This window comes from Monodon monoceros, unplaced genomic scaffold, assembly GCF_005190385.1.
Source record: "Monodon monoceros isolate NGI ecotype Baffin Bay Population unplaced genomic scaffold, NGI_Narwhal_1 Super_Scaffold_14, whole genome shotgun sequence".
Classification (NCBI taxonomy): domain Eukaryota; kingdom Metazoa; phylum Chordata; class Mammalia; order Artiodactyla; family Monodontidae; genus Monodon; species Monodon monoceros.
In genome coordinates, this window is record NW_021703770.1 from 71,614,659 (window position 1) to 71,639,348 (window position 24,690).

At 46.5% G+C, this 24,690-nt stretch overlaps 1 protein-coding gene across 1 annotated transcript; it reads left to right on the plus strand.

Annotated features, from left to right (window-relative positions):
• Positions 1-6,739: 6,739 nt before the first annotated feature.
• LOC114895485 (epidermal retinol dehydrogenase 2) lies at positions 6,740-20,732 on the plus strand. The gene is made up of 7 exons (XM_029222946.1): positions 6,740-7,417; positions 10,071-10,417; positions 13,292-13,423; positions 15,878-15,977; positions 18,032-18,176; positions 19,038-19,163; positions 20,454-20,732. The coding sequence occupies exons 2-7, from the start codon at positions 10,085-10,087 to the stop codon at positions 20,545-20,547; spliced, it is 930 nt and encodes a 309-aa protein (XP_029078779.1). The 5' UTR covers positions 6,740-7,417; positions 10,071-10,084; the 3' UTR covers positions 20,548-20,732.
• The last annotated feature ends 3,958 nt before the right edge of the window (positions 20,733-24,690 follow it).

A 24,690-nucleotide genomic window follows, 5' to 3' on the forward strand; every position in this document is an offset into this window, starting at 1 on the left:
GACATGGAAGCAACCTAAATGTCCATCGACAGAGGAATGGATACAGAAGATGTGGTACATATATACAATGGAATATTACTCGGCCATTAAAAAGAATGAAATAATGCCATTTGCAGCAACATGGCTGGACCTGGAGATTATCATCCTAAGTGAAGTAAGTCAGACAGAGAAAGATAAATATAATATGATATTGCTAATATGCAGAATCCAAAAAAAAGATACAAATGAACTTATTTAAAAAACAGAAATAGATTCACAGACTTAGAGAACTAACTTCTGGTTACCAGGGGGGAATGGGGGGAGGGAGGGATAGATTGGGAGTTTGGGATTGACATGTACCCACGGCTATATTTAAAATAGATAACCAACAAGGACCCACTGTAGAGCACAGGGAACTCTGCTCAATGTTCTGTAATAACCTAAATGGGAAAAGAATTTGAAAAAGAATAGATACATGTATATGTATAACTGAATCACTTTGCTGTACACCTGAAGCTAACACAACATTGTTAATCAACTATACTCCAATATAAAATTTAAAAAAAAAAACAAAAAACCTCACTTCTAAATTCTAGCACTAAGATAGAGAAAGCAGGAAGCATTGTCATGAGTTGGCCACCTGGATGAATAGGCACTGCCCCCTTCAGCTCTGTGCTAGCTTTCCTTTGCCCTCGTGCATCTCTTCCTCAGGAGCTATCCATTCTAGAATTATCTAATTGTCATCCAGGAGGGGTTTGCATCCAGGGCAAAACATGAGTAAAGTTCAGAAAGAGTGAGAAGCACCCCCAGACTTTGTACAACAGGACCAGCTCGATTATGAGGGAAGGTGGAAAAGGAGAGCCAGCAGAGCACAGTCTAGTTCCGGGCAGATCACTTTAGGAAAGAGCACATGTGGGGTTTAAGACCTGGAAATTAATTCCCTTAAAATCAGCCCACTCTGCTTCGTACCTCCTTGAAGTTTTCACATACACCCATTTTGAAGACTCCTGGAATATTCTAAATATTATTTCAAAACTCAAAAAAGGAAAGTTTTTAAGGATGAGTATAATGACTTCCATTTCTGGTTATATGAGGGACTAGATGTCCGGAGAAAGCCTTCTGATATGGATCTAAACATTCTGGATAAAACTTTTTTAATATTTTAAACCAATTGGTAGAACTGTTTTGAAAAGGATAGATAAGGATAAGAACGTGAAAATCCTGAGAGTTAAGCCTCTCTTATGCTGGCGTTTGTCAGGAGGTGGGGCAGGCATGTGTACCTGGGTCTCCTAGGTGGTCATAGAGTGGGGAGAAAAGACAAAAACACAGGGCCTGTAAAAGTCAAGAGGATGGATTGGGAAACATCCACATGAACCCAGAATCCCAGAAAGGATACACTGTCAGAGGGTTGAGCTGGGGAGGGAGTTCTCTCTAGAGAACTGCCCTAGTGAGATACAGTGCAGCTGGGACCAGAATTGATATCATCCGTGTTATCCCCTACAATAAATCTCAGCCAGATGGTTGGTTTAAAACGCTTCCAACAACTTATTGGGGTGATGGAAGGCAGCCCAATAATGCACAACTATGTAAATATGCTAAATTAACGAAACTTGCATATGTAAATTTGCTATGTAAATTACTAAAACCCAAAGTGTACACTTAAAATGGGTGAATTCTATAGCATGTAAATTATACTTCAGTAACGCTTTGGGGGCAGAGGTAGGAGGCAGATTGCCTGTCTTGCTCCCGATCTGATCGTATATCAATAGCCAATACAGGCAGCTAATGCCCTTCACCAGCAGTGTTTCCTGACCAAAGACAGAATCAAAAGGGAAAAGAAATCCAAGAACAGAAAGGCAGAATGAAGAGGAGAAAACTTATCCGTGCCGTGAGACACCGGCTGTGTCTGAATTGTCTTCCAACATGACTCAAGCAACCTTGGCATAGCAAACCAGGTCAAATCTGCGTTAATTCACCACCATGACACTCACGCTATGATTACTCAGGAAAAAAAAAGTGATCTTGGGATAAATAGAGGCGCAAGAACAAACTCATAACAACCCCTCCTTTTGTCTTTTTCTGTGAGAGGTGGAATGAAGAGTGTTTGGCTGTGTGACCAGCCCTCCTGAGAAATGCAGCACACAGGGAATGCCAGTCATGTGCCCTGTCCTATCACTGTCTTCCCCAAGTCTTAGGGGAACTTGTGAGTTTCTGTGGTATATGGTTACTCTCCCCAGCCATGTGTCAGCAGAACTGTCCCTCGCCTCCTTCAACTCTTGGGTTACTTGTTTATATGTATTGTTCTTCCTACCCACTCACATGAGTCACTTTAGGAAAGATCACATGCGGGGTTTAAGACCTGGAAATTAATTCCCTTAAAATCAGCCCACTTTGCTTCGTACCTCCTTGAAGTTTTCACATACACCCATTTCCTACTTCTGTCCCAGCTAACACTGCTTTCCTCTTGCCATGGAACAAACAAGTCTATTTTTAAGCTAATTTTGTTTTTCTCTGAGAATTTTATAATTTCCTTCTAACCAGATCCAGACAGTATCCCAAAATAATACATTTTGGTAAAACTAATATAGTTTGAATGTGTCACCTGTTGACTAGACTTCTTCCACTATTTTACAAAGTAATTCCCAAAGGCAACCTGGTCTTTTTTTTTTTTTTTTCTGGAGATTTGGAATTAAAACTTTTATTTTTTTAGTTAAAGTATAGTTGACTTACAATGTTGTGTTGACAATCTGTTCTTAAAATGAGTCTTTTCTAAACAGACAGTATGTCCATTTTAAACGGTATTTTCGTTTTTAAGATTACAAAATAATGCACAACATTTGTAAAATGTCTAATAATAAGAAACATACAGATGTAGAAAACAAACTTATGGTTCCCAAGGTGGAAAGGGGGGAGGGCTAAACTGGGAGATTGGTATTGACATACACACACTACTATATGTAAAATAGATAACTAATAAGGACCTACTGTAGAGCACAGGGAACTCTACTCAATACTCTGTAATGACCTATATAGGAATAGAACCTAAAAAAGAGTGGATATATGTACATGTATAACTGAGTCACTTTGCTGTACAGCAGAAACTGACACAACATTGTAAATCAACTATACTCTAGTAAAAATTAAGTTAAAAAAAAAAAGAAAGAAACCTATATCCTAAAGCGAGAAGCCTCCCTTAATGGCCCTCACTGAATTTGGTCCCCTCCTAGGGGTAACCATTTGAACAGTTCGGTGTGTGTCCTCAAACCCATTGCTCTAAGTGTTTCCATCTGTATTCACACACGCGCACACGCACACACACACAGTGCAATCTTAAATTTAACTTTCATGGGATAAGTCTGTACTTTTTTTTTTTTTCACTTAACATACCGTGGAGATCTTTCCCTGTCAGTATATAGAGTTCTAACGTCATTCTTTTTGTTGCTTCATAGAATTCTATTATATGACTACACCATGATTAACGGAGTTTCCATTTTTTTGCTATTGCAAACAAGCTTCAGTGAGAATTCTTTATGCACAAGTGTCAATATTCCTATGTGATCGATCCCTAGATGTGAAAGAGCAGAGTCAAAGGCATGACAGCTACTGCCGAATCACCTTCCATAAAGGGTACACCAGAATCTGCTCTCACACTCAGGGCACGAGAACACCTGTGTTCCCACACCCTCATCATTCCTGGATTTTCTCTAACTTCTTAATATCTCGATATCAATGGATTAAAAAGAGGATATTCTTTTTCAGTTTGCATTTTCCTGAATACTAGTGACATCTAGCATCTTTTCAGATGTTTTCAGTCATTTGTATTTATTTGCCTATTAATTCCTGTGCATTTCTTTACTCATTTTTCCTACTGCCCTACTCAGAGTGGTTTAGAGGAATGCTCTAAATTATGCCTAATTATCAAATGTCGATTCTTTATGTGAAAATATTGCCTCCTTAGTCTGTTGCTTGTCATTTTGCTTATGATATTTTTTTTACTGTGTGGTGGTTTACACTTTTTATGGAGTCAGATCAATAATTGATGGTTTCGGGGTGGGCGCTTGCCTAGCCCCAAATTACAAAATAATTTTTCTATATTTTATTTCAGTACTTTCAGTGTCTTGTTTTTTATATCAAGACTCTTATTCCATCCGGATGCCCTGTGTCCTATTTCCACTCTTTCGTGTTTATTTACTGAATTGTAGTTACTCAGGGTTTTGTTGGGAAGAATGACTCATTTCTGTAGCTCCTGCCACGGGTGCGTTTTAGGTTAAGTATCTTTTGCTCTGGTTTCTGGAAACGGGATCCATCTGCTTACGGACCTCTAGTCAGTCCTCACTGATAGATCCTTTCCTTTTTTTCTAGCACTACTTTGTTTGTATTCACATTTTTACAACTTCCCTTTCATTTCAATGGAACTTTGGCAGAAAATGCTTGTCTGCCATCTTGAATGGAAATGTCTGTGTATATATGTTCTGAGAAACACTTTTTATTATGAAATAAAAACATGGACATAATCGAAAATTTGGAAAATACAAAAAGACACAAAGAAAAAATAAAAACCAACCAAAATTCCACTATTCGATAATAAAAAATATCAAGATGCTGGCGAATTCACTACCAGCATTTCTAATGCATATAAATACAGTTTTCATAGAAATGTTGGATCGTATCATATATTTAGTCTTCTACTATGCTTTTTAAACTCATATTATGTGAAGAGTATTTTTCTATATCCTTGAGAACATGACTTTATTTGTAAAATGACTGTAGAGTGCTCCATCTGCACATGTTTCTTAGAAATTAATGAGCAGTTTCTTTTTAATAATATATGTATTTCCAGAAAGAGTAATACACTTCCATGAATCAATACAATCCGAATTCTCCTTTCCAACCCCGACTCCCAGTAGCCAGTTTCCATTCCTGGAGTCAGCAAATGATATCTGATTATTTTGTAAAGATAAACCCATATGTGGAACTGGGTGAGAGGTTACGTACCTTTCTAGTTTCTGATACCTACTTGCTCTCCAGATTTGTATAACTTATACTACCTCCATATGAAGACATTCTCTCTCTCTCTCTCTCTCTCTCTCTCTCTCTTTTAATATTTGTCAATTTGGAAGGCAAGGAATGATTTAATATGCATTTCTCTAAGAATAAAGTTAGAGCATTTTCTTTCATATGTTCATTAGCCCATTCTACTGTACACCTGCCACCATAAACTATCTGTCCCTATAGCCTTTGCCACAAAGGACCCTTTAAAAGCACTTTCTTACGGCTTCCCTGGTGGCGCAGTGGTTGAGAGTCCGCGTGCCGATGCAGGGGACACGGGTTCGTACCCCGGTCCGGGAAGATCCCACGTGCCGCGGAGCGGCTGGGCCCGTGAGCCATGGCCACTGAGCCTGTGCGTCCGGAGGCTGTGCTCCGCAAAGGGAGAGGCCACAGCAGTGAGAGGCCCGCGTACCGCAAAAAAAAAAAAGGAAAGAAAAAATGCACTTTCTTAGTTTCCAGGATTATGGTCATCCACTGAGCGTTCCCACACCAAGTCAGGCTGAGGCCTTCTCCCAAGGCGGGGCCTCTAGTTCCCTGAACTGCAACATCAGTGGAGCCCCACTGCTTTACATTCCTGTTTTGTTTCAATGAGCTTTCTAATACTGCTGGAGACTTCTTTCTTGAGGTCTACTGTGAACTTCTCACCAGAAAGAAGAAAGACCGCCTAGGATTTTTCTCAGAGAAACCATGAAGATGACATAAAGCTGCCGTTTTCCGACGTCCCCCGATCTGAGCTCTTGCAGGTGGGCTGTGTGACCTGGTGTCCATCACCCAACTTCTCACTCCCTGCTGAGTGCCCCCCGCACCTTGACCCATTCTGTCCCTGAGTGGGGAAGGCTCTTCCCAGCTACCTCTCCTCATCCAGCCTGCAGGTGCCCCTCTTCCATGCACCCGGGGCCGCACCCTGTGTGTTTATATCAACTGCAGGTGTGCATTTCCTGACTGTGTCTCACCCCCCAAAAAAAGACTTTGCGGTTCCCCCAGCCATGCAGAGGCCCCCACGGCACGTGTCCTCGGGTGATGTTCGCTGACTTGAAACCAATGAACACACCTGCCCCGTTCTCCAGGCTCATACAGCCTACCTGGCTCTTCTCACAGCCGAAAAAAGAACAAAGGTGCAGTTCCTCACATACCCAGGTCTGTCCCAGATATACGCTGGCTAACCAGCTCTCCTCTGCGTGTTCAGCACTCCCGGACCTGCTACTCAACCCTGGCTGAACTCCAAAGGCAATCTTGTCCCGACTCCCAGTTTTTCTTTCAGCACCCTGTAATTGGATGTTTCTTCTCCTCACGCCACCCATCAAACTCCAACCTCAGTCATTTCAGTGGTGACTCATATTAAATGGTTAGCTAAGGTTCTTAACCGAAGTTTTTCTTTTTTCTTTTTTTTCTTTTTTTCCCCTGACAGATGTAGCACTGCTATGTCTTCTGCATATTTGCACACAGAGACGACGTTCAATAAACACCGGTTGGATCAGAAGCACTGCTGACTTTCTTTTTCCCAACCTGATCTAGTCAGAACAAACTTCTTCCGCTTCTCCTCGGCCCCCAGCTAGCTCCGCCCCCACCCGCCTCCCCCAGGCCCACACGCCAAAGTCCGGGCCAGCGAAGCTGTAGACCTTGATCCCAAGCGGAGGAGTCACACTTTGACCCGAACCGTTATCTGGGCCCCGCACTGCAGGCTGCAGAGGCTGGACTTGGCCCCCTCCTGCAGGGACTCCGCATCTGCCGCCCCCTGGTTCTCTTCTACGGGGGTCCCAACCTCCGGCTGTTCTTTAAAAACACCTGGGGAGCTTTTTTTTTTCCTTTAAACTTTTTATTTTATGTGGGAGTAGAGCCGATTACCTGTTGTGAGAGTTTCAGGTGCACAGCAAAGCGACCCGGCCATACGTATACATGTATCCACTCTCCCCCAAACTCCCCTCCCATCGGGCTCTACAGTAGGTCCTTGTTGGGTATCCATTTTAAATATAGCCGTGTGTACATGCCAATCCCCAACTTGGGGAGCTTTTTAATCGCTCGTACCAGGGCCTCCTGCCAAGCCGGCAATTCTGACTTAATAATCCCGGGTGCAGCTTGGGCATCGCAACGTTTAAACATCCCCTGGTGATTCTCCTGCTCGGAATCCAGGTGCGCGATGGGTCCCCGCAACAGAATCTCCAGCTCCTGCATGCGGCTGCCTGGGAAAAAAAAAAAGAGCGCGTGCCCACACGGCGGGCGGGGTCCCCGGGCGCCCCACCCCCGCGCGGGCGTGGCCGTCCCGCCCTTGGACTTTGTCTCCGGTGGCGCGGGGATAAACCCGGAACCTCGCGAGGCTGAGAACCAGTGACGCGAGGCCCGTGGCGGAGCAGGACGGCCACTCGGTCGCAGCGAGGGCAGCGCATCCCGGGTGAGTAGCCGAGGCCCGCCGGCGGCGTTAAGGTCAAGGCGGGGCGGGGGCTCGAGACGGCGCAGCCCGGGAGCCTGGGCGGCGGGGACGAGCGCGGGGGAGCGCCGCGAGCCCCCGAGGAGTGAGCTGGTGGCCTCCCGCCCCATCCCGGAGCAGCGCGGGGTTGATCCCTGGTCACCTCGTCACCTTCGGGGCATTCTGACCAGGTGCCCTGCTCCCCGCTGCTCTGTGCATCTGCCTGCCCCTCCCCAGCCATCCCCCCGCATTCACCCCATTCCGCACCCCCGGCACCAGGGCCGACTTGCGGCCGCGCCCTGGCCGGGGAAGCGGAAGTCACCTGTTTAGGCTGCACCAAGTTAGCTCAGCTTTTGGACTAAGGGGGTGAAAGCCATGGGATGGAGACACCAAAGACGCCTTCAGCCTGATTAAATGTAATGCACATGCTCCCTGACTTGCTAAACTTTATACTAAAACAGAACCAGACGTTTGCCTGGGTACATCGTCTGCATGCTGTAACCCTCTTTCTTTGGTATAGCTGAGGATCCGAAGTTCACATTGCTAGCAGGAACACCAATCACAGCCCTAGCTATTTTACTTTGCTCTCATGTGCCTGGCTTCCGCATTATGGGGGGCGGGGGGTGGAGGGGTGCGTAACTTGGCGGGGGCTGAGATCCCACGGCACGCCCTCCTCTACCTCCTGGAGAGGGCTGCCCCCTTCTTTGTTTTTCCCCAGTCTGCTCAGAAGTTTCCTACGGGGTAGTAGTGACCATACTACCCTCCTTTCCTTAATACCTGTATTAACCTCATTTAACTTGCACACCTTCCCTATTTCATAAATGTTGGCATGTACTCGTAGAATCCCACTATTTAGATAAGGAAACTGAGGCAGAAGAGATGCAACAGTTTTTAGCAAGGATGCTGAGAGGTCAGTGGCAGATCCCGAATTCCAACCCAAACCTTAATCTCTAGACCTCACTACCTGTGCAGGTACCCAGCAGACACCCTAAACCCCAAATGAGGGAGACCTCAGGATGCTAGGCTCTGGAGAACCTAGGAAGAATCTGCCAGGACAGGGATTAACAAGGGGCTTGTTTTAGGGCTTGCATCATGCCGGCACTGAGACAGCGGAACACCGAAGTCTAGAATCCGGTAACTTTCATGTCAGCCAGCACAGTGGTGAGGCTTCCGGCCACTCTTGTGGTGCTGGAGACACTGAGGAGAGAGGCGTCTCACCAGGGCAGAGATTATGGGAGGCTGCCCACCCCTTCAGCCCCAGGGACCAGCATCTTACCTGCCCGGGGTCGGTGCTCAGTAAACATGATAATGAACTCACCTGGCCTGCACGAACTAGCACAGGGACCCTGGCCAAACCACACACATATTCTTCTGGTCCTCAGTCCCATCTGTAGAATGAGCCAAGAAACAACAATTTAAGTCACAATTTCCTAAGGGTCTGACCATGCTTCAAGCCATCCTGTAGATGAATCTGTGAGAATTAGTCTGTCCTCAGCCAAGCTGCAAAGTAAGTGAAGAACCGCTTCACCTCACTAATGATGTCCATCTTCTGTCCTCATCCCTGCCTCTCAGGTGACCACTCCATTCAGGGAAGCCTTCCACCCACAGCAGTTTGCCCCTTCTCTCCTCATCCCGGAGGAAATAAGACCTTCCCTTCTTTCTCAGCTGGTTGTTAGTGAAGCATCTTATACACTCATTCTCACTAAAGTGTGAGTAACTGATAGGATGGAAGCACTGAGCCTTGTATGCATTTGTCAAGGGGAGGCCTTTTATTCATTCAGCAGACCTACTGAGTGCCTTCCCGTGGGTCTGAGAAACAAGGTAACATCGTAAAGCACTTACTGCTGGCCAGCACTGTGGTCACATGCACCGCAGACATTTTCATCCCATCTGCAAAACCACCCGAGGCCACAGGACCAGTAGAGGTGCGGAGACCGAGGCCCAGAGGGCCTTCGTGGGCCGCCCCAGGTTCCACAGCTAGGCAGGGGCAGGGCCTACCCATCTCCCACCGATATCCTACAATCACAGGGCCGAGTGGTAAGTGATCTGGCGTGCGGGCCTCAGAGCGTGGGGAAGGGGTACCGTGTGCTGACAGCAAGTCCGGGGGAAAGGTTTCGAACATCTGGTTATTCCCCTCCTCACATTTTCCTCTTGAATCTCAGATTTTAAAGAACAACAGTGCAAATAAGAAAACAGTGCAAATAAGAAACCTAAACGGAGGTAAAAATAAAACCAGAAGGGAGCAGTTACGTCATAAACACCACATGGTCAAGGCTTTGACCATGAATAATCAGGACCTGTGATTATTATGAAGAAGGGTTAACTATGAGAAATAGTGAACTTCTCCTTTGGGTTAAATCTGGGCACGTGTACAGTTCCTGATTACTGAACATTTCTGTCACGTATAATGCTTAGGTGCGCAGATAGCGATGACCTTGCTGCTATGAAGGCAAGTTGGCCGAGATGGTCCCTGTGGGTTCCCTCCCCTTTCTAAGTTGAGAGTCTGCTGCCAGGAGAGATGTTTACATCACGCTTCTTGGTTTCTTTCACTGTTGCAGAAAGTATGAGCTCCATGGAGTAAGCAAGCTCAGAGGGAATGGATACCAAGGTCCTTACATGAGTCTCTCTTGCTTTATAGGTGTCAGCCAAAACATGGCGCCCAACCTGAACTCAGTCAAGAAATTTTTCGTTTTCTTGGGAAAATCAGTGTTTGCCCTTCTGGAGGTTATGGTTTTTGCCGTAATCCCAAGGCCACAGAAGAATGTTGCTGGTGAAATCGTACTTATAACAGGCTCTGGGAGTGGACTTGGAAGGCTCTTAGCCCTCAAATTTGCCCGCCTTGGATCGGTGCTTGTTCTCTGGGATGTCAGCCAGGAGGGGAATGAGGAGACCTGCAAGATGGCTCGGGAAGCTGGAGCCACAGGGGTTTATGCATATACCTGTGATTGCAGCCGGAAGGAGGAAGTGTATAGAGTGGCCGATCAGGTAAATCTTGGGTGCTTGCTGTTGCCTATGGGTAGTGAGACCGCTACGTAAATTCTTTGACATCCATCAGTTTCTTTGTCTGTTCGCCTTCCTCAGTGCTGATGTACCTCTCCCACATCCCTTTACTTTAAAAAATACTGGAGAGTGGGAATTAGGATTTTTGAGTTCTCGCTGTGTGCGATACACCATGCTTAGCGCCCTGTGTGAGTTATATCACAATCCTGTAAAGTCAGGGCTCTTATTGTCTCCACATCACAGATAAGAAAATGGAAACTTAGGGCAGGTGAGTCGCTTACCTGAGAAACACAGGTAATAAGTAGCAGAGCGACAGCTGGGACTTGAGTCTTTTAACTCTGAAGAATGCACTCTAACCAGCGCGTGTGCTGGCTGTGCTGGCCCCCGTTACCGTGCGAGAGGTGGGCCGTAGCACCCCTTTGAGGGTAAAGAAACTGAGAAACAGGGCTATTAAATAACCTGTTTGGGGTCACAGAGCTAGCATGGGACCAAGCCCGGATGTGACCCCATTGTAGGTCCAGCTGCCCCCCCGCCCCCATCAGTGCTTTCCGTTTGCGTGTATTGCTCTTAAGCGGTCATATGAGAATCAGAATATTCGTCCTAAAGACTCAGCTGCGGCTGCTGCTTTGGCAAATGACACAGATGCGCTTAGAAAGAACGCTGTCAGGAAACCAGAGCTCCAGCAGGCCAGCGGTACGGGCGTTCTTAGCTCCTGGAGGCACGTACCTGTTTGGTGGCTGCCTCTTTTCCCTGAGAAGGATTTCAGGGAAATCCCGCTCACCGGCACGAGCGCTCCACGCATCACCCTCTACGGCTCTCAGAATCCCCCAGTTTAGCAAGAAGGAAGGAAGCAGACCGGCCTGTGGGAAGGTTCCTGCGCAGCTTGTCGGCTCAAACCCGGATCCCCTTGCGGCTTCTCACCTCACTCCCTAGCGCAGATCCCTGGCCAGTGAGCTTCTTTTGTTTTAAGTTTGTCTTTACATTTTATACGTCCGTGACCACCACCGTCACCAGTCGTCAGGCTGCCCAGCAGTCTGGGGATCCAAACCTAACACATTGGCATGGGCTTGTGCAGGGACCACCCTTCAAAGCGCAGGGGTGTTTGCTGTGGTCACCCTCACAGAGTAAGCTCTTTGCACTTGGAGCGCCAATCGCCCGGCACATTGACTTCCACTGGCTATGACTGACGTCTCCAGCCACTCTTAAGCAGTGACTGGTTCATATTTAAACACAAAAGACCTTAAGATATTGATACTATAAAGCAACCATTTCCACTTCTTGTTGTTGATAGACGATAGGTACCAGGGATTTTTTTCCCATAAAAAGGAGTAAACAAGGGGCAAACTTGCAGATCCAGAAACTTTCTCGATTGCATCCTAAATTTCCCCCAGGCTATGGATCTTCTTGGCTAGTGGATACCCAGCACGTCAGCCTCCTTGCTGGGACCCGGGCCTTCTGCAACAGCAGATGGGGAAGGTGGCAGCATCCACCTGGCTTCAGTAGTACAGCCTCCCTGTGCCCAGCTGCACCATCCTCATAGGCAGGTTCACCCCCATACGTGCACACCCACACGTGTGCACACACACACAGAGCTGGAGATGTAAGTGGTGCCGCAACCAGTGGCGCCCTCTGATTCGCGGGGGACAGGGCCCCTGCTGTGCGACACATCACAGGAATGAAATTCAAAACACAAAGGCAGAGGGACAGCCGCATCCCCTGTCGTCAAGCCTCGAAAATCCTGTTGCTCTCTTCTGACAAAGGGCCTGGGTCACATGCTGAAGGTTTGCTCTAAGGGGAAGGCTCCAGCGGCGCTCCCAGAATTTTTATTCCTGAAGGTTATTGACACCTACTCTGGCCAGCGTGACAGCAGCAGACGGGGCCCCCTCTGATCCTCCTTTCACAGATCTTACACCTGAAAGTCTGTGTTGGGGAGAAGAGAACCAGCCAGCTGGTGAGAACAGGACGGACGGGTTCTGAGCTCAACGGTGTGTTTGAAATATGCATGTGAATATCGTAAACCCTCCGTTCCCCCCCCCCCGCCCCCATCGCTGTGCGGGCCAGGTGGTGATTTATATGGCATGGCTGTCATGCCTGGTGTGCCATCGCATTAATTAAAATGGTGTGCTGCTTATACATCATTTTAGCATAGGACCACTGAGTATAAGAGTAGCTCTACCTGTAGAAGGAAAGTAGCATTGCAGTGTTGGAACCATCATAGGACGGGAGGAGAATGAGTAGAGAGGCATCAGACCTAGATTTCTGGTGCGCCATAAACTCTGCAAAGGAGATAAACATACTTTGTTTTTAGAGCGCATTAACTCAGTCTGAGTTAACTATGGGGAAGTGAACCTGGATGATGTAAGGAATTACAGGCATACCTCATTTCATTGCACTTCAAAGGTACTGTGTTTTTTTTTTCCATTTGAAGGCTTTTAACAGATGGAAGGTTTGTGGCAGCCCTGCCTTGAGCAACAGTGTTCATGTCTCGGGGTCACATTTTGGTAATTCTCACAGTACTTCACACTTTTTCATCATTATTATGTCTGTTCTGGTAATCTGCAATCAGTGATCTTTGTTACTACGATAATTCACTGAAGGCTCAGATGATGGTTAGTATTTTTAGCAAAAAAAAAAAAATTTTAATTAAGGCAACTTGTCTCTAAGACATAATGCTATTGCACACTTAGACTACAGTATAGTGTAAACGTAACTTGTATATGCACTGGGAAACCGAAAAATTCGTGTGACCCCGCTTTATTGCGGTATTTGCTTTTCTGCGGAGGTCTGGAACCGAACCCGAAGTATCTCCGAGGTCTGCCTGCACTGCACTGGTGATGCTGTTCTCCTTATTCAATTCAGGTTAAGAAAGAAGTTGGCGACGTTTCAATCCTCATCAACAATGCCGGAATCGTAACAGGCAAAAAGTTCCTCGACTGCCCGGATGAGCTTATGGAAAAGTCTTTCGATGTGAATTTCAAAGCACATTTATGGGTAATTATTTTTTCTTCTCATTATAAATATAAAGTTACTCTGTCATTTTACCTTTTTTTTTTTGCGGTACGCGGGCCTCTCACTGTCGTGGCCTCTCTCGTTGCGGAGCACAGGCTCCGGACGCGCAGGCTCAGCGGCCATGGCTCACGGGCCCAGCCGCTCCGCGGCACGCGGGACCCTCCCAGTCCGGGGCACGAACCCGTGTTCCCTGCATCGGCAGGCGGACTCTCAACCACTGCGCCACCAGGGAAGCCCCTACTCTGTCATCTTAAAGTGCCTTCCTCATGTTCTCTTACAGTAGTATTGGTCTCTAAATAAAGCACAGACTTCTTAATTCTAGCTTGAGCTGTCCTCTCCAGATCCAACTTAACCTACACCTCCTAGCGCCTCTGCTCAGAGAATCCTACAGAGACACAACTGTCCTCTCCTCCTGTCATAATCATGAACTGAAGGCCAACCTGTGTCAGGTACTATCCTCATGAAGAAGCCTTAAAACAGCCCAGTGAGACAAGGGACCATAGAAGTTAAAAGTGACAGTGCTTAGACATGACCAGGTGACCTTATCGTTTGCCTAAGAGAGTTCCTGGCTAGAACTCTCTTGAAGTGAAAGGAGGCGTAATTAACAAGCAAGCATCAATCAGGTCTGTTCGGGGCAAACCAAGACGCATGGTCACCTTACTCGGTACCTAACCAGGGAAAGGAGAGTTCCCACCAGTCCCACCTGGTGACTAGGGGCCTTGAACATTGAGGCACAGCCCTGACTTCCAAGGCGACGTGCCCACATTCAGGCTGCGTCTTCCTGGCTTTTGCAAAGACCAGTCACGTCAGCTTCCCCAGCCACACACGTGCCCTCGTTCTGCCCCCCCCACCCGGCTCTTGCCCACAGCCCGTCCCCCAGACCAGCTCTCTCCATCGGGGAGTGAGAGTTTGCCGGACATTTCAGAGACCCCCTCCTTTCTCCCCACGCCAACCTCAGGGGCTCCTGCCCAGCTCTCCTGTGACAGCCTTCACATGCCATGTGGAGTTTGTAGGTTTTGTGTCCCCTGGTTTCACCAAAACTGTAACGCTGCTGGTGGGAGCTTCAGCGTTGCGTGTAGTTTTGGGGAGAAAGATGGAAAGACTCCGAGCTAAGGGGCCACCGAGCTCCTTCAGGAACGACTGCACGGGATTGATGATGTCTTGTTGCAAATGCCCCGCTCCTTCTCGAGACAGAGGTTAGAAGGTACGGTCAGCATGAATGTGAGGGCGTCGTCTCCTAAGTGTCCACCCCCGGGGCGTTGTGTTCCTTCCCCACCGCTGTCCGCGTCCCCATCCTGGTCTCCTCTTTCTCTCTCCCCTGCTAGTTGCTCCTGAGCTGCTGGTGTTTCCCTGGCCCCTGTCATGCCCTCGAGTCCTCACACTCTGTACACTCTTCCCAGGCGAGTTCGCAAACGCCCTTTAAGCACCTGCCCGGAGTAGGCACGTGACTGCTGAGGGTCAGAGAGCTCGTGGTGACCGTGCTCCCAAGGGGCGTGTCCCACGGAGCAGTGATGCCCATCATCATGGACTGTCGGAACTCAGGATGCCGTGGGTCACGCTGAGCTGTTGGTGCCTCTTTGACTTTCCACTTCTCTCTCTCTCTGTTAGTTTCTCTCTGAAACTCATCGAGATGCAGACAAACAAAGGTTGTTTGACTTTCATTAGAGATCCCTTTTCTCATATTTATTCATATTATTCCTATTTGAAAATACGAATATAAATTTATTTCATATAAATATGCAACTATCCATATTTGATTCATTATTCCTTTGTTGCAGAATACATGTCCCAAAATTTATTTCTCTTTTAGCTTTTTTTCCCAGGTCCCACAGGAAAGGTGAAGGTATTCTATATAATACATACTGAGACACAGTGTGTGTCTCCTCTGTCTAACAGATATTCTCCTTTATGACATGGAATAAAAATAAGAAACCATTATTCAAAGAAGTATAGATGAGTTTAAAAATAAAGTGATATTTTTAAACTGAAGCCAGCAGTCGCATGTCCTGTGAACAATGTTCAGAAAAATTTGAAATTCAGCTATAAGCCCAGGGAGGAAAAAAGGCACCGTGAGTTGAAATAATCATATCCTTGAGTGTTCTTATTGGTTTGTGGGTCGTGGCTGCCACAACTAAGAGTTTCCTATACTGCTTCAATTATTGTCTTAATACTGTATTTTTAAAAGTCAAACATGAGCAAAATATACGTCTGAATAAGTTATTTTTAATAATATTGGAATTGCCATCAGGAAAGCATCGATACAGGTTAAACCAGTTAAGATGGTTATTTCCCAGACGGTTAAGTTTGAATATCCCAGTGCCTTCAGGTATTTTTTTGAGCTTAATTTTTTTTTTCAATCACAGTGATCTTATAAACATCTGAAAAAAATATAAAATGTGGCATCAAATGTTAAACATTTCACCTTGATCTTCTTAGACTTATAAAGCCTTTCTACCTGCGATGATCGCTAATGACCATGGACATTTGGTTTGCATTTCAAGTTCAGCTGGATTAATTGGAGTAAATGGACTGGCCGGTAAGAGAAATGTGATATTTCACAATTGCAAAGTTTCTTGTAACTTTAACTTGAGTAATAGCTCTGAATAATCAGCACTGACCTTATGCACTCATAATAAAGGATAATAGATGAAGAGGGATATTCAAGTAAGGTAAGTGGTTGAGAACTTCACGGTCCGACAAAATCACCCAGCAGTTTATACGTACACGAAGTTGAACTATGCACTTCAGAAGCATTAGGTCTTAGGCAATCCCTTGGGTTTAAAAAGAGAGAAAGAGAGAGACCCTACTGATAAATTTCTTACACAAGTGATCAGCATAGTCACCGTCCCCCAAAGCTCACCCGGCACTGTTATCAGGATGATACCAGGAGGACTCTCATCCCTCCTAAGTTTCCATTAAGTGATCTCCCCTAGCCGTGAGTTTAGAGAAAAATGTCTTCACCCCAGGAAACCTAAAATTAACCTCTTTGCTTTTCCATTGGTTGGAGACTGGCAGGAACTTGTTGTGACTTCCATTTCCCTGGCAACTGACTTGACATTAGAGGTGGGGAGGGGACAAAGACGTACGCCAAGATCTTCGGTGAAGGCGGCCCACTGGGGAGCTGGTCCCAGGAGGAGCGGAAGTCCTGTCCCTCCTGGAGGCTCACCCACCGGAACCCTAACTACAGCACTCAGTAGTGGACGGCCCAGCGGGCCGACTGGGCCCTGCCTAGTGCTTTGGAGCTGAGTCGTGTGGGGGAAGGTTCACGACACTAGTCTCAGCAAGTACGTCTCAGCTACGTGGATAGGTTTCCGGAACCACCCATCACCCAAAATATTAGCGGCCTGTACACATCTCCCTGTACCCTGGATTTCCCTTCCTCTGTCCTCCTTAGAATTCATCAGGTGTTATTATTACCTCTGTCTTGTACATCTGAGAAATCACGGGTCTTGAAATCATACGAGTGTATTTACAGCTCGTCTTAATCCTTTTCTTGGACACAACATCTCTGTCTTCAGACGGACATCTCTCCCACCCGTGCTCCCCTTAGGAACAAATGTAAGCCTTTTGAGTTCCCACAGTGTGAGTGGTGGCTCCCCTGTGTCAGAACCTCAGATATGCTATTTAGAATGCAGATTCCCTGGCCCTGGGCCGTACCCACACCTCTTCATCTCGCGGGTCGAGGAGCTCAGAGAGCTGCATTTCTACCAAACGACTCAGATGATCCCAGAAGCGGCTCAGGACCGCCCCCACCCCGGCCCCTTCTTCTGTCGGCTTTCCCACCGTCTTGGGCAGCAGCGGGCCCCCACCAGCCCACACCTGGCACGTGTAGCCTGGATCTTGCCAGCTGGAGGAGCTGCTTTCCACCGGAGCCAGGAGGTGTGCATCGTGTGAGGCAGAGGAAAGGATAAGTCCACCTAAACTCTTCTCCCCACGTTTCCATTTAGTAAATTGAATATTCAGGTGTTTACCTGAAGTGAGCATACCTGAGGACAGAGAGCTCAAAACTGACACAAATACCAGTTTCCCCTCCCCCTGCACTTGAAGATAACTTGAGCAGTTGAGGCGGAAGGGACAGAGTCCTTTGTTTTTCTTCTGGAAGTGGAAGAATTAGAGTTGGAAGAAAATTTGATCTGAGTATCATGGCCCACACTGATCTCCACTGCCTAGACTCCCACTTGACCTATTATTTTATTTCTCCTTTTGTGTGTCTTCCTGCCCCGACTGGGCTGCAGTTCTTTGGGACAGGGACAGGACGCACATCTTGTGCCGCGTGTCATGGCTGGCAGAGTGTCTGACCATCACTAACACAGGAGTAAAGGCCGGCTGTGTGACCCGCCCCTCAGGAGGCTTCCCGCAGCCCTGCTTCTCCGCGAATCCACGTGGTCATTGTAATCTGACCTTGAGGTGACTGTGGTCCTTCCCGCTCACTCCTGGCCTCTTCCAGGTGGAGCAGACCAAGATCATACGGAATAAGAACTCTGAAATTGCCGTCCCATTCTCTGTTGATACTCATGTTACGAGGAAACCTTAATGTAATGACATTTAAAAACTTTACGCTATACGTTAGCATCGTTTGTCTTTTTTCAGATTATTGTGCAAGTAAATTTGCAGCCTTTGGATTTGCTGAATCGGTATTTATGGAAACATTTGCCAAGAAACAAAACGGGATCAAAACCACTATTGTGTGCCCATTTTTTATAAAAACTGGAATGTTTGACGGCTGTACTACTGGGTGAGCATGTCCTCTGATTTCAAAGAAACTATGTTTTGAAAAATGATTAGCCATCCATTTTATTTTGTTCTATCTGTTTTCTAAAGTTGTTTAAAAAGATTTTTCCAGCATGCAGCCTGATTTATAAATGGTTTCAGAATTTCCTTCCTCAAATGCAGTTGTGTTTAAGATAATGGGTTTAATAAGCAATGGGTTATCAAGGCTGTATCCAAGTTGCAGCCACCCTGTGGCCCAGACCTCCTCCCCCATCTCCTCGGCACTCCCATCGCACCCCCTTTCTGCCACCTGACTCCATCCTGCCTTCTCCCTGATTCCACAGAAGGACCAGAAATTGTTGAAGGGGCATAAATACCCAGTCTGCACTCATGAGATGACAGGCAGGTAGTTTTCTTTCTTTTTTTGTTATTTTTGTTAAATATTTATTTATTTATGTATTTGGCTGCGCCGGGTCTTAGTTGCGGCATGCATGTGGGATCTAGTTCCCTGGTCAGGGATCAAACCTGGGCCCCCTGCATTGGGAGCGTGGAGTCTTAACCACTGGACTCCCAGGGAAGTCCCGGCTGTGATTTCTCAAAGACTCACTTTACAACATTTAGACCATTCACTTAATACAGTTTCACCTATGTGCATATTGTAACATCAGTGTATTAATTAGAATCATTTTCCATTTCGAATCCTAGTTATGCTATTATTTGCCAGGTAGGTTATAAGGAAGTAAGTATAGAAAAAGATCAGATCTGGCCAGGGAAAGAAGCAAATAAATGATAATGTCTTACAACTGTTTTATCCTATTTTTAAGAATTGCTTTTATTAATTTCTTAATATACGGCTTTTTTTTTTTTTTTTTTTTTGACCCCCTAGCTGTCCTTCTCTGTTACCGATTCTGGAACCAGAATATGCAGTCAGGAAGATAGTAGATGCTATCCTGCAAGAAAAACCGTACTTATATATGCCAAGGTTTATATACTTCATAGTGTTTTTAAAAAGGTAACAGTATCTGCTTCTATTACTTCTGTAATGTGTCAGTCGTGTCAACAAATTACTCCAGGTCCTACAGAGGGGAGCCACTTAAAAAGTACCTGTTAAATGAATGGATTTTGATCCCTTGATTGTTCCCATTTGCTGACACAATCTCAAATTTGCATACTTGCGGTGCTTCCCATGAGTCAGAAAATGGAGGTTACGTTTACTTTCATAGGCTGTTAGTTCTGGGCCCAGTTGGGGAGCTATCTGCATAGGTCCTGAGAAGGCTTTGGAAACCTGAAGAAGTTCAGTGACAGGGAACCACATCACACACTCCTTCAAATATCCATTCAATCATCATTAGAGTGGCTAGTGTGTGCCATGCTCTGTTGGCCATCCCAGGATCTGGGTTACAGCAAAGAACAAGAGAGACAAGAGTCCCTGCTCTCACTGGAGATTCTCTTCTCGGGGGGCTGGTGGAGGGAACAAACAAACAAGAAAGTAAAGGAAAAGAAAGATATTCTGGGTGGTCCTCAGTGCTATGAAGGAAATACAAAGCAGGAGAAGGTGATCCCAGAGCAAGAGGTGGAAGAGAGCACGGCAGGATTGAATTGTCAGTAAGGTCCGCACGGGCGTCTCATGGAGAAGGGTAACATTTGACCAGAGACCGGAAGCCGGGGAGGGCAGGAGCCACCTGGATATCTTGGGCTGCCCTCGGAGGTACAATGAGCACGGGGCCCTTTTCTTCACCCCACTCCCAGGACAAGTCTCCGGTTTGTTTACTGTGCCTCTCCTCACCCTGCTGTGTGAACATCTGGATGGACGGGGTCAGAGTGTCAGGAGGGGTGAGCAGGGTGGAGAAGATGAACAATCTTAGTTGGGTCATGCCAAAGCTCGGAGGAGCTATTGCATCTAATCCTCCCAGTGGTCCCAGAAAGAAAGAGTGATGACCTCTTTTGACAGTGGAAGGAACTGAGTCTCCAGAGGCCAGTGACACTGCGGGTGACAGAACTGGGATGCAAGCCAGGCTCACGACTCCACAGGACTTCACGGCTTCCTGTCCATCGTTACAGAGTGTAGTGAGGCCCTGGAGACTGAATAGTGTAAATAAAGCAAAGAGAGATACAGAGACCCTGGGCCAGTGTCCTCCCACGTGGTGGACAAGCCCCGAGTGACCATGAGGCAGGGACATTCAGGTGGGCGTGTGTGAATGACTTCTTCTGCAACAAGTCAGTGGCCCTGCTTTTCAGCGGAGCCAGTAAAGATGCTTTCATGAATCATAACCAGGAAAGTTCACTCTTGTGTTCTCTTTAGTTTCTTGCCCCTCAAGCTTGGAATGCTTTTGGCTGAGTATATGGGTGTCTTTAATTCAATGGATAGCTTCTCTGGCCATAAGAAGAAAGACTAAAGACCAACTCTGGCTGACGTCACCTGATACCCAAAGCTACGCAATGTCTGTTTCAATGAAGAAGTGTTTGTCCGACAGAATGTATCTGGAAACCACAAGTTCTTCGTCTGCTGTCCGGACTAGTATTTTCAACCAATGCCTTTGAAAATAATGTTGCGTACTGCTTTTCTGTTGAGTTTTTTAAATTAAAAAAAAAAAAACAACAGCCCATTTTTGTCATTTGCTTGCAACAGATGTGAAAGTGAGATAATCCTTTTGCTTTGGTCTTTGGGGAGGTGGCTCAAATGGGGCTGGCTGTGGCTGAGCCCGCGCTGGGCCGCAGAGATGAGGGCTGATGGGTGAGTGCTGAACTGGGTGCCCTCTCTCCAGAGGACACAGAGCTCTGGATTCCCCCTTGCCCTGCTCTCAGCCCTGGCCTTGTTGAAACTGTGCCACCTGGTGTAGAAAGGCCAGCCTCCCACGTCCCCCTCTGCACAGCAGCCACACAAATGCTTGCTTCTACAGCCCTGGGTATCCTGCTGAGGGTGCACCAGGGCCACTGTGTCAGGGAGCCTTCCTGCACATTCCCTGGGTGACCCGAGGGGCAGTGATTCTAGACCACACTCTAAGTAGGGTCACATTTCTTTCCTAGAAGAGATTCAAGAATGGTTGCTTCTCACCCTGAAGAAATGATATTCTACTGAGTTAGATGACCTGTTCCCTATTAAGCCAGAAATCATATTCATGTGGGTAATTTCAAGTGCTTCATTTAGTATTTCAAGTTGGGGTCCTTGTGAGGTGTTTTTATCACAGAATGAAAAATTTTATTCATTTGCATTCCTCAGGGCTGCCTTCATTTCAGATCTATTGTATGCTTACAGTTTAATCAACTGGCCAACTGTTTCACGCTTTGGAGATTAACTATAAAAGCACGATTAAGAGAAACACGTTAATTACCGTATCCCTGGAGCTCCTTCCCAGGCTGGTGGGAGCACCTACCTTGCAAGAGAAAGAGCAGCCGTTGTCTCTTCCCATCCTTTGGTGGAGCGCGGGAAGGGATGAGAAGTATCCTGGAAGACCCTGTGAGAGTCAAAAGAAATGAGAGTTTGAGTATCTTGGGGGTAAGATTCTCTTAGAGGAGCAACCGTCTCAGGGAATGCAGCGTCTGGGATTCATTGTGGACTGATTTCTCTTGAGCTTCCTGCATGGCTCCGACATCTCCGCCCCTGTATTTCCTGTCCCTTCAGAAAGCCTTTTAAAAACTCCTTTTGTGATCCTAAAAACGATAGCTCATATTAACGCGCCTGGCACGAAGCTAAGCGCTTTACACACGTTATTTCATTAAACTAGAATCATAAAGGTATTTGGCATATGCCGAAGAAGAAAAAGCGTTTTATTTCCTCCTCAACCAGAGACATGCATTCAGAGGATCAAAGGCCCGCTTACGCCAACCAACTCATGTTCCAAATCCTTGGTTAACAAGGTTAATTAAGAGAGAGGCACAATATTGCTCCTATATTACAATTCCAAAAGCGTATATTCTAGGCGCCTATCTATTTAGTTGAAGAATAAAGAAGAGACTCTCAGGGGATTTTGTAGAACAAAGGTCTGGGGCAGAGTGGGCAGCACCACATCATAACAGCGTTAACAGCAATTATTTCTAATTGGAGTGCATCTTGGCTGGACGACTACAAAGTCCTGAAATTTAATTGTGGTTTTACAGTACCCATACAATTGTCTAAGTGAATTCAGATTTATTTGAAGCGTTCACAGAAGAGACCACATGTAAATTAGAGGATTCTAGAGGGTAACAAATAACAAGCTGATTTAATACCACTGAGGAGCAAGTGTCCTCAGCGTGTGTTTCCGAGCAGCTTCCATCTGAAATTTAATCCTAATGAAGCCACGATCAAGAGCCCAACACCTAAGGAGGCCTTAAGACTGGAAAGGCTGGAAAACAAGGGCTGTCCCCAGAAGTGGGCACGCTGCCCTCCGGATGGCATCATCCTGTAGTTGGCACGCTACTCAAGAATGAGGAAGAACGCTTGCTATTAGAAGGAGTTTGGCTGGGGAACACGTGTGACCATGGTTTGGGGAGGTTTTGGGGGCTTGGTTTTTACATTGTGATGTTGTATTAGTTAGCTCAGGCTGCCATGACAAAATACCACAGACTGGGGGGCTTAAACAACAAACGTTTATTTTCTCACAGTTCTGAAGTCTGGGAAGGGCAAGATCAAGGTGCCAGCTGGTTCAGTTTCTGGTGAGGGCTCTTCCTGGCTTGCGGTCAGCCCTCTTCCCACTGTGTTCTCACATGGCCTTTCTTCCATGTGTGGCCATGGAGAGGGAGATCATGCTCTTCCTCTTCCTATAAGGGCACTAACCCTATCACGAGGGCTCAACCCTCATGACCTAATGACCCTAGTTACCTCCCCAAGGCTCCATCTCCAAATATCATCACACTAGGAGTCAGGGCTTCAAACACCACATCCTATCAGCCAGAATTAGTCACATGACTAAACCAGCCTGCCATGGATGCTAAGTGTGGTCCCCGTTTTGCCCTGAATGAACCAGCTAAAGATCAGGGATTATATCACTGTAGGAAAGGATAAAAACAGGTGTTGGTGTCAACTTACAGTTCTGTCACAGTCGGCTTCCCTAAATATCTATTATCCTCTTATCAGATGGAACCCACAGACCCACTCCACCTCAAAGCCCTTCGCACTCACCGCATGTCTTGCAAAGTCCAGAACTTTGCTCTGTCCTGGCTCTGCTCTGTTACTGGCATCTATGCCCTGCCTCTCTCTCTCCCCCCGTTCCTCCCCATCTAGTAAAGACTCTCTTGGGGCCATCTGAAGCATAGCTTTAGGGGAAAAACCTATCATTTGATGATTGCTACTGTGCTGGATACCATGTCTGGCAAACAACCTTTAATGGAAGGTGCTGGAAAAAGGCTTAGGACCACAGTCTTACTCTGCTAAGGCCATTGTCTGGAATCCACACTTCCAAGGGCTTCTCATCAGACACAGAGGGTGTTGGCTGTTTCAACCATCCGAGGCTCTAGATTGTAGGTAGAGCGGGCCTCCTGGGACAGACTTTTATTCCCTCACACCTCCGTTTGCACACAGGTGCTCTCCAGCCTGGGTTCAACTCTGGGCGACTCCACTTAAAGCAGCAGAAACATCCAAGTCATAGCAAAATTCTGAATTTGTCTTACCTTTTCCCTTCATGCTACAATCTCCCCTTGGCAGGTGACAGAGCTTTCAAGGTAGAGTAAGGTCAGTTTGAACTAAATGTTTCCACTGCCAAACACGGATTACCAGATTTCTAGTCTGTACGATTCTGAGCCCTTGCCACCTCCCACCTGAGAACTTGAACTTGCACCACATATTTTCATTTCTGCCATATGCAGCACTGCTCGACAAGGTACTGAGTTCTATATTAATTTTAAAATGATGTTCAGCTATAATAATGATCGTAAATAACAGTGAGGTAGGAACTATGAGTGTGTTCTCTCTGTTGTGTGAAAGTCCAGAGGTGAGTGGATGATACCTTCTCTGCTGGTTCTGCTCTATGAAGTTCCAGGGACCTGGGCTACGGACAGCTCCTCACTCGGCCATCCCTGCAGTGTGGCCACCACCATCACCGCCAAGATGGCAGCCATCATAGAACCTTCCAGGCAGCAAATGTAGGAAGGGTAAGGATGAAAATGACATAGGCACCAATTTGACTTTAAAGGATATTTCTAGAAACAGCCACATAACACTCTCTTCAAACATTATTAGATGCAAGTGAGACTGGGGATTGTAGCTTTGATTACAGCAGCCATGACTCCATCTAATAACAGCAGAGATTTCTAAGTGTGGGAAAATGGGCATTAGTAATCTTGGCCACAGGCGCTCCCAAGTCGTAGATGAGGTTTCGAATCAGTTTAGCTATGCAACTTAGGTCAAGTGACTTGAACTTTCTGAAACCCTTTTCCAATTCTGCAAATGGCTGTAATTCCTCTTTTGACTGCTACAAGGATTAAATGAGTTGACAGTGATAAAATGCCTAATGTAGGGTCTGGTACATACCAACACTCAATAAACATCAGTTTCTACTATGTCCCCTATGTAAACTCTGACCTTAAACTTCTAGTTTGTAGCAATGAGTCTGGTACCACTT

What these genes read in the sequence shown, in the direction of transcription:
- LOC114895485 (XM_029222946.1), top strand. Translation starts at nt 10,085, where the DNA reads ATGGCGCCCAACCTGAACTCAGTCAAGAAATTTTTCGTTTTCTTGGGA. An exon ending in TGTATAGAGTGGCCGATCAG is followed by an intron (nt 10,418 to 13,291) that starts GTAAATCTTGGG and finishes TATTCAATTCAG; the next exon opens with GTTAAGAAAGAAGTTGGCGA. An exon ending in TTCATAGTGTTTTTAAAAAG is followed by an intron (nt 19,164 to 20,453) that starts GTAACAGTATCT and finishes TGTTCTCTTTAG; the next exon opens with TTTCTTGCCCCTCAAGCTTG.